Source organism: Myotis brandtii, unplaced genomic scaffold (genome assembly GCF_000412655.1).
Source record: "Myotis brandtii unplaced genomic scaffold, ASM41265v1 scaffold79, whole genome shotgun sequence".
Lineage (NCBI taxonomy): Eukaryota > Metazoa > Chordata > Mammalia > Chiroptera > Vespertilionidae > Myotis > Myotis brandtii.
The window spans coordinates 5,325,585-5,333,957 of NW_005371173.1; the positions used below are offsets into that span (position 1 = coordinate 5,325,585).

An 8,373-nucleotide genomic window follows, 5' to 3' on the forward strand; every position below is an offset into this window, starting at 1 on the left:
TCTCTTGAGTGCTGGGGCTGGACCCAGTCTCTCACCCTTCAGATTTTTCCAGGTGTGGGTATGACCTCAGTCCTCTATGTCCAGCAGGTTGCAGGGTTCACTTAGTCTCTCTCTCTCTCTCTCTCTCTCTCTCTCTCTCTCTCTCTCTCTCCTCTCCCTATTATAATTCAGTGTAGAAACATTTCATACTTAGAAGAGACCACATGGTGTAGTACTTAGATACAAACACTCTGGGATCAAAATCCCAGATAATGCCAGCTCAGCCATGTACTAGCTGTGTGATCTAGGGCGGGATACTCCAAGCATTCTGTACCTCAGTTTCCTTACCTGCATAATAGGGATGATAATAGAGGCTACCTCATAGGATTTTTAGAAAGATTAAATCAGATAAAATTTATAAAGTGCTTTGAACAGTTCCCGAGACACTTTAGGCATCACAGAAGTATTTGTTAAATAAATATCAGGTGGAAAAAAATGTTTGAATAGTAAATAACAAAGGTCAGTTAATGGCAACTTTACCAGGCACTTTAAATATCAGGAGTTCTGGGTCCTTCCAGTCCAGTCAATTTTGGATGATGCCCAAGCAGAACCTGCCTACAGCCACATGGCCGGTGTCATAGGAGGGTCTGCGGGTCTTGTAACACAGTGTAAAATGCATAGTCCTGTTTTAGTCCAAGTGCTAGGAATGCTAGCAAGCATGAGTCGAGGAAGGGTGACTCAGGTTATCAGAAGGGATGGGCACAGCAAGAGTTCCCAGACACGACTTTTCAGAAAGGGTATCTGGGAAAAACAAAGCCAGGGGTGGGCATCGAGGGCACATTTCACACCCTCTGCCAGCCCTGCAGCCTGGCTCTCCCACGTCTTGTTTTGCTCTGTTCCTTGCTATCTCTGCAGGGAAGGGATGACCTCGTGGATTATGGGACATTCTGAGTATCTTGAGACAATTAATTATCCTACTCTTGACATGCCTGAAACACAGAGAGATTATGCAACTCAGCCAGTCACGTAGCTGGGTCAGATCTGCCGACTCCAGATTCATGTTTAATCTGATGAGATTCGCCAGTGTGCTGTTATCCCAGCATGGATTTTGTTTAGTCACAGAAGCTGCTAACATAATTTCAGAAATGTGTGGCCAGGGAATCCGGGTCATCTGGTGAAAATGACATTACCAGGAAACTAAAACACTCAAAGTCCTGGAGAAAGTTGTGCGTCAGGATTAAGTAGGGGAAAAAATAAAATCAAAACAGGACCAGAAATCAGCTGTGTATATAAACAAAAGGGAATTGATTTACTATGAAAAATATGAATATAGGACAAAAGTATTACTACTTCACTGATACCTTCTAGAACATACTAAGGTTGGTGCAGCCTCCAATATTTAAGATAGCATGAATTCAGAAGAAACAATTTATAATTGCATATTTGCGTTTATGTTTGAGTAACTGGCCATTTAGGAATGTACTTTAAAAAATAGTTTTGTGAAGACTCAAAGGAAGTTGGAAAAATACTCATCTTTTATTTCCTATTCCTTCCCAGTTCGCTGGTTCCCACTGAGTGGGACAAAAGGTGGTGGAAAGAGAATGAGCCTGGAATTATATAGACCTGAGTTCAAGTCCTTACTCTACTATAAACAGCCTGGCTTTGAGCAATTTGCTTAGCCTCTTTGGCCTTCAGTTTCTTTATCTATAGAATGGTTATAATATTGACCTCGCAATACTGAAGTAAGCAAAGCCTCATGCTACATAATAGACACCCAGTTAGGTCTGGACTATAGCATATCTTAGACTTCCTGAAAATGCCAGTTCAAGATGGACTTTTCAAAGGCCTGACCCTGATGCAAAGATAGACAGATACGTCCACAGAACAGAATAACAAGCTCAGAAATAGGACTGCACATATGTGGTTAATTGATTTTGCAAATATTCCAAGATTATTCAATGGGACAAGGACAGTCTTTTCAACAAAAGGTGCTGGAACAATTGGATGTCCACATGCAACAAATAAATGAACCTTGACCCCATGCCTTGCGTCATATACAAAAGTAACTTGAAATGTATTAAAAACCTAATTGTATGAGCTGAAGCTATAAAACTTCTAGGAGAATAATAGGACAAAATCTTTGTGAGCTTGGGTTAGACAAAAATTTCTTAGGATACCAAAAGTACAAACCATAGCAATTTTTGATAAATTGGACTTGAACAGCATAAAGAAACATTTGCTCTTCAAAAGACACTGTTAAGAAAATGAAAATGCAAGCCACAGACTAGGAGAAAGTATTTGTAAAATGCATCTATTTCTTTAACACTGTTGTCTCCTGAAACTGTGGCACAGAGATGTAATTAATAATTCTTGTGCGCCCTCATCCTCCTCCCTCACTCTTTAGGCCACTGTTCCCTACCATACTTCTCATGATATTGTTATGAGTGAGGGCTGGAGAGAAGATTGGGGTATGCGTTATGACATTTCAAGCTCCACACCTTCAATTCCATTCTTGGCAAAAGAAGAAAGAACAACAATGAAAAATCTGGACACAGGCACATGCCCATCAGGAAGCAATCTGAAGCCCTTGGTAGCAACAGGACACTCTCAACAGTGACAACAAAAAGCACAGATGAACATACACATATGGCAAGATATGGCCCTAAGTGCTGTGCTTGCATCATTTCATTTAACTGTCGGTGAGTCAGCATGGAGTCCGGGAGGAAGCAGGGTCACCATCCGGGCCGCCAGTGAGTTTCATTTGGGCCGTTCTTTCCCTGATACCTGCAATGGATTTTGTTCTTCCCATGTCTCTGAAGTGCTTTGTCCTTTGGAGTTCATGCTGGATTCATCCATGTCTTGTCTTGGTTTTACTGTCTTGGGACTGTTGGCTCAATTCAGGGGATTTATCTTTGAAAATTCAGCCTCTGTTTGGCTTCCTGGCACCATGCTTTGCACTTCCTTGCTCCTTAATTCTGGTAACCCCTCCCCCCACCTCCTCTCTCTGCTTCCCCTAGGCTTCCATTTACAGTGTTTGATCATCCCTGGGCGATTATGAATCTCATATGTCCCCAGGTACTCAATCAACAATATTGGGATCAATAGTCATCCTGCTCATAGGTCTTTCTTTTCTGCTGTCCTTGACAAACCACTGTATGCATAGCTGAAGCTGGAGGTCCTCAGATACTTAAGATGAATACAGATTGGAAAGGTCATGTCTACCTTTGCCAAGGTAGCTGTGGAGTTTTAAAAATATTAATGTAACTGTGAGGATGTCTTTATTGGTGAGCAACGTTGCAGTGTGTGGATGGTCTCAGTGTTGGGTTGTCAGCAGTTGATACTTCAGAGTCAGCTGGGGATTTGAGGGTGAGCACAGCCCAAACCATAGGTGAGTGGACTGGTGGGGACCTCAGCAGCATGTGCTCATCATCCCGCTCTTTGCACAGGTGCCCTAAAACATTCGGGCCAGGTGCTGACCCAGGTGGGTTCAGATAGCAGCACTGGAAATCCCAGGCTTCTACTCAGTTTCATGTAACAGCAGCCGAACCACGAGAGAAGCTTTTTCTAGAACTGATTCCCCAAGACCGTCTGACTGCAGTTTATGGGCCACAGGCAACTGGGGCAGAGCCATCCTCTCAGTTTACTTCAACTTGAATGAGAGGCTCTCAGAATAAACATCCCGGGAAGCAGATGGACTGACATCAAAGTCTTCAATTCCTTTTCCAATTTTGATCGCAGCGGTCCTTTCCACACAGGTCTACAGAGGTTTTCAAAGCTCATACTGTGCTCAGTTCCTCACCAGAAGGATGCCTGCTCCTCCTGTGACCTGTGGGAGCGGCAGAGAGATGTGTGAATGGTCTCGGTGTGAGGCAGCCAAGAGCAGCTGTGCCCGCAGAGCTGGAGTGAATCCTACCACAGTCTCTTCACAGTGACCCGCTTCCACTTCACGCAGACTATTGAAAAGAATCTCATCATATATATAAACTTATAAAAAATAGATTAACTAGCTTGCTGCGGAAGACAGGTCGAAGCTCTCTGTGTTTCTAAAGGGCTAACCTGCACCAGCCAGCCTTAAACCTCAGCATGGTTAAGCTGCCAGGCCACACAATTCTATGTGTTGAAGCCCCCCAGGTCCAACCATTTTACACACTAGGAATGGGAGGTGCGGGAAGGTTCAGTGAAGATTTAAAAAATTTGCTTAGTTACTGGAAGAACAGAGACTTAAGCCCTAGTTTCTTGACAGGAAATCCTGCACTTGCTTCCAACTGCCTTTCATCCAGATGATGGTCTTTGTGTCTGAAAGCCTGCAGATGGTAACGGGGTTCTTCCCCGAGAGGGAGCTGACACACGAGCTAATTGTCAGTGAGAGTGGACTTCGGGGACACTCTTCCCTCCTCTCCGGACTCATTTTCGTGGCCACCTGAACACGCTGGCTCCGGGCTGGGAGCAAGGAGCCATCCCCTGGCTCCAGGCTCTCTTCACAGCTGCACAGACAGTGAGCTGAGCTGCAGGGCTTGGAGTTCACTGTTCTCTCTGCCAGACCAACCTCTGTTGTAAATTTCCCTCCCGGAACACGTGACGATGCATTTCTTGACTATATATCCCCAGGGCAGCCGCGGAGCTGAGCTGTCAGAGGCTCAGCCCGCCGAGGAGGACGCTCTTGGACTTGGCCACTTAGCAATTCAGGACTTTGGACGAATTTGCCAGCCTTTGGTAAGTTAGTGATGCTACTGGGCTGCAGACACATTTGAAAGGCTATTCCTACCAGTTAGTAGGTGAAGTTTTCCTTTCCTTTTATTTGTGTTTTGTTCCTAAGGAAACTTGTTTTGAATTAAAAATAGTTTTAAGTCGGAGGAGCAAAATGTAAACTTTCTCTTGTCTGCTCAGTTAAAAAAAACAAAAACGTTCCCAGTGGTTACAATGTTAGCTATTTTGTCTGTGCTCCCTTGTCCTTAGACTGATTTTTTCCCCCCCTTTGGTTTGTAAAATTGTAAAAGTGATGCTTTTTAGACGCTCACTCTACGAATTGCAAATATGATGGACACGGAGAGACTGAAAAGTGAAAGTCCTTCTTATGTCCCCCCACCTCCCTGCCTTCTCCCCCATGGACTCCGGCCCCTGCGAGCTGTTCGGTGGGACCGCTTAATTTCCGCTGCGCCTTCATGCATGCAAAGCTTTCCGATGCTGCAATCCCACAAACCTCTGCTGCCCTGCTCCTGCCCCGCGGGCCGTGGGAGAGTGCTAACCTGCAGGTTTCTCCCCAGACCCTGGCCGAGCGAGCAGCGCTTCAATGCTGAGGATGGAGCCTCTGAACAGCACGCACCCCAGCACCGAGCTCCCCGGCACCCCCCTCGAGTCCCATGTCCCCAGCAGCGGCAGCGGCAGCGGCAACGGGAACGAATACTTCTACATCCTGGTGGTCATGTCCTTCTACGGCATTTTCTTGATTGGGATCATGCTGGGCTACATGAAATCCAAGCGGCGGGAGAAGAAGGCCAGCCTCCTGCTGCTGTACAAAGACGAGGAGAGGCTGTGGGGCGAGGCCATGAAGCCCCTGCCCATGATGTCGGGGCTGCGGTCGGTGCAGGTGCCGGTGATGCTGAACATGCTGCAGGAGAGCGTGGCGCCCGCGCTGTCCTGCACCCTCTGCTCCATGGAAGGGGACAGCGTGAGCTCTGAGTCCTCCTCGCCCGACGTGCACCTCACCATCCAGGAGGAGGGGGCCGACGATGAGCTGGGGGAGAACTCGGAGACGCCCCTGAACGAAAGCAGCGAGGGGTCCTCGGAGAACATCCATCAGAATTCCTAGCACCCCCAGGGCTTCTGGAGGTGGCCCCGTCAGCAGAGAGGAAGGACGCTTTTTGTGTCTGGTTTCACTTTTGCAGTGAGGCTGCCTCTTTGAAGAGACCCTCGGCAGGCCCCTGAGTGGATGGTGGGGGCCCAGGCTCAGCCGGAGCCAGCGGCAGCCAGGAGTCCCGGCCGTGCCTGTGGTGCCAACCGCCACAGCCAAAGCCCTGAAGACGTGCAGTGTGCACATTTACTTGGGGCCTGGGGCTCGGGTTCCTGGCCAGAATCTGGCAGGTCCATGTGCTTGCTCGTGTTTTCTCACTGGATGCCCTGGGCAACTCCAGCAGCCTCTGCCCACTCCCAGGACTGCCAAATGCCCAGGACATGCTGGGACACTAGTTTTGATTTATTGATTTGCCCAGAGCTTTGTTCTTCTCAATCTGATTGGCTGTAAGTACCTCTGTGGTGTACCCGTGGCATTCATTCACCAGGGACAGTGCTTCTGGCCTTTTGGGTTGGGAGGGTGACCTTTAAAGGAGGACTTACTGGGAGAAAGCTGGAGCTCTGACCTCGGCCCACTTGCATATCATAAGGGGAAAAAGGGGGCAACCTTTAAAATTGTTAACATTGGCTGGGATTATAAGGCATGACCCTCTCTGTAACCCACAACCTTGAACTCTGACCTGGGACCATCCAGCTGGCATGAAGTTTTTTCAGTTGAAAGGGCTCTCCAGACTCTAACCTGCACTCCTAATGGCCGTGAAGGGGACTTTTCCTGATCTTTCCAGAAAGGGTACTGATGGGGTTGAATGAAGCCAACCCTTAGCTCTACTGCTGCTCAATTCTCAGCCTAATTTTCTGAGCTGGGAGAGGACATAAGGTGGGCCTCGGTGATATGGCCTTGCGTCACGTAGCTGAGACCTAGAAGGGCATACTCAGGCAGAAAGCACACAAAGCTGGGGCCCACGTTCTGTTCCCTGACCTCCGGAGCCCTGACACCGGTTTGCTGTGTGGTCCTGGGCACGTCATCAAGAGGCTTACCGCCTGCATGAGACTCCTGATGATCGGCATCCCCAGGGGGCTGGGAGGATGTCTTTAGATTTTAAGACTCTGTGATAAATCCTGCCTGGCCTGGTGTGAGGAAGCTTGGACCAGATCTTTGCCCCTTGGCCAGTTAGTCTGCAAAAGGATTTGCTTATTTAAAGGAGCAGTTGGAGACTAGGAAGACAAGGAACTGGGAAGTTCAGGGCGAATCACCCACCCATCCAGGCTGTCGTTTTCCCCAGCAGTGAACCAAAGAGGCAGACGCCACATTTTACTCTGCAAAGTTCTCTGGGTGCTGGAATGTTAACCCTCCAGCGGAGGGAACGGGAAACCCAAAAGGAAACACTCAGGAATGCTTGCCGACATCTCCAGCTATTCCTGTGGTCGATAGCTTTGCAGCAGACCCTCTGGGCCCTTGAATATGAGAAGGAAGAGAAACACACCAAAAGGTCAAATTTAATTCTAGTAAAAACAAAAAACTTTTTTTTTTTTTAAATTAAAAGAAACATACTCTCCCTGGGTTGGAGACAGCAATAACTACTGTTCCCACGGAAGGGTTAACAGTGTAGGAGCTGGTTTATCAGCTCGCCTTAACACAGTGCTAGAGGAAATTTATGTTTAGGGGGGGAAAAGGGGCCTCTGTTCACTTTAAAATTCAGAATGTGGATTTACTCCAAAGGGGGCTGTTTAAGGTGAAAGAAGCCAAGTTAAGTTGGCCCCTTGCCTGGAATCACTTGAATTCTGAAACTTTACTGCAATGGACATGTGCGTGGTCACATTTTCCATTGCTTCATCCTGAAGTTTGGTGCAAATCTAGCTGCGCCTATTAAAATAGTGATGTATATACTTCCTTCTTATTCTATTAAGTTGTATAAAATTGTCTTCTGTATTTAACAGTTTGTCATTTTCACTATATTTTTTAATTTAAATAAACAAACACATTTCCCTGAGGAAGTTCTGAGTTCTTTCTTTGATTCTGCAATGTAATTCCTGGTTTCTAAGACATCCCAGGCACATTCTCCCAGCTGTCTCTGGATCCCGGTCATTTTCCAAGTTAGACTCCCACGAAGACATATTTTATTTCTATCTGAATCATGAACTGAACAGGGCTAGGCGTTTCCATCTTGTGACATGCTTTGCAATGAATGAAAAACAAGTTGCAGATAGTCTTACATCAATTTCACTTTAAATTTGATGGCCATGGGGGCCTTTGAACTTGAACGTGCAACTGCTATAAAGATGTTGCTCCAAATTTGGTTGCAAGGACACGTTTGCTTTGAACGTTGGCTTGGCAGATATTATCCACATATGACCGCAGCAGCAAAGACTGATGAGCAGGGAGTTCCTGTATGGACAGCAACAGGCACTTAGGAAAATACTGGAGCACAAAGTCTCTGGTATTTAGATGGCACCTCCTTTTATTCCTAGTCACCTCTGCACGAAGACTGATGTTCTAAGCTCTTCCCACCTGGTCCGGCTGTCTCTCTGGCCCACAGGTTTTATTACTTTATTTGCACAGCCAGAGGTGCTAAAGAAAAATGACCCAAGCCAGGGACCCATTTT

General features: G+C 46.9%; 1 protein-coding gene across 2 annotated transcripts; it reads left to right on the forward strand.

The window, feature by feature from the left end:
- The first annotated feature begins 4,375 nt into the window (after positions 1 to 4,375).
- KCNE4 (potassium channel, voltage gated subfamily E regulatory beta subunit 4) lies at positions 4,376 to 7,760 on the forward strand. Of its 2 annotated transcripts, none has more exons than XM_005883490.2 (2): positions 4,376 to 4,700; positions 5,263 to 7,760. In XM_005883490.2, the coding sequence occupies exons 1-2, from the start codon at positions 4,561 to 4,563 to the stop codon at positions 5,786 to 5,788; spliced, it is 666 nt and encodes a 221-aa protein (XP_005883552.1). In that variant the 5' UTR covers positions 4,376 to 4,560; the 3' UTR covers positions 5,789 to 7,760. The 2 variants fall into 2 exon arrangements, with proteins under 2 accessions (XP_005883552.1, XP_014386646.1); XM_014531160.1 differs by having other exon boundaries at positions 4,379 to 4,692; positions 5,244 to 7,760.
- Positions 7,761 to 8,373: the final 613 nt, after the last annotated feature.

Bases quoted from the DNA above. Each gene is read 5' to 3' on its own strand.
- KCNE4 (XM_005883490.2), top strand. From the start codon at position 4,561: ATGCATTTCTTGACTATATATCCCCAGGGCAGCCGCGGAGCTGAGCTG. The intron at 4,701-5,262 runs GTGATGCTACTG...CCGAGCGAGCAG, and splicing joins TGCCAGCCTTTGGTAAGTTA to CGCTTCAATGCTGAGGATGG.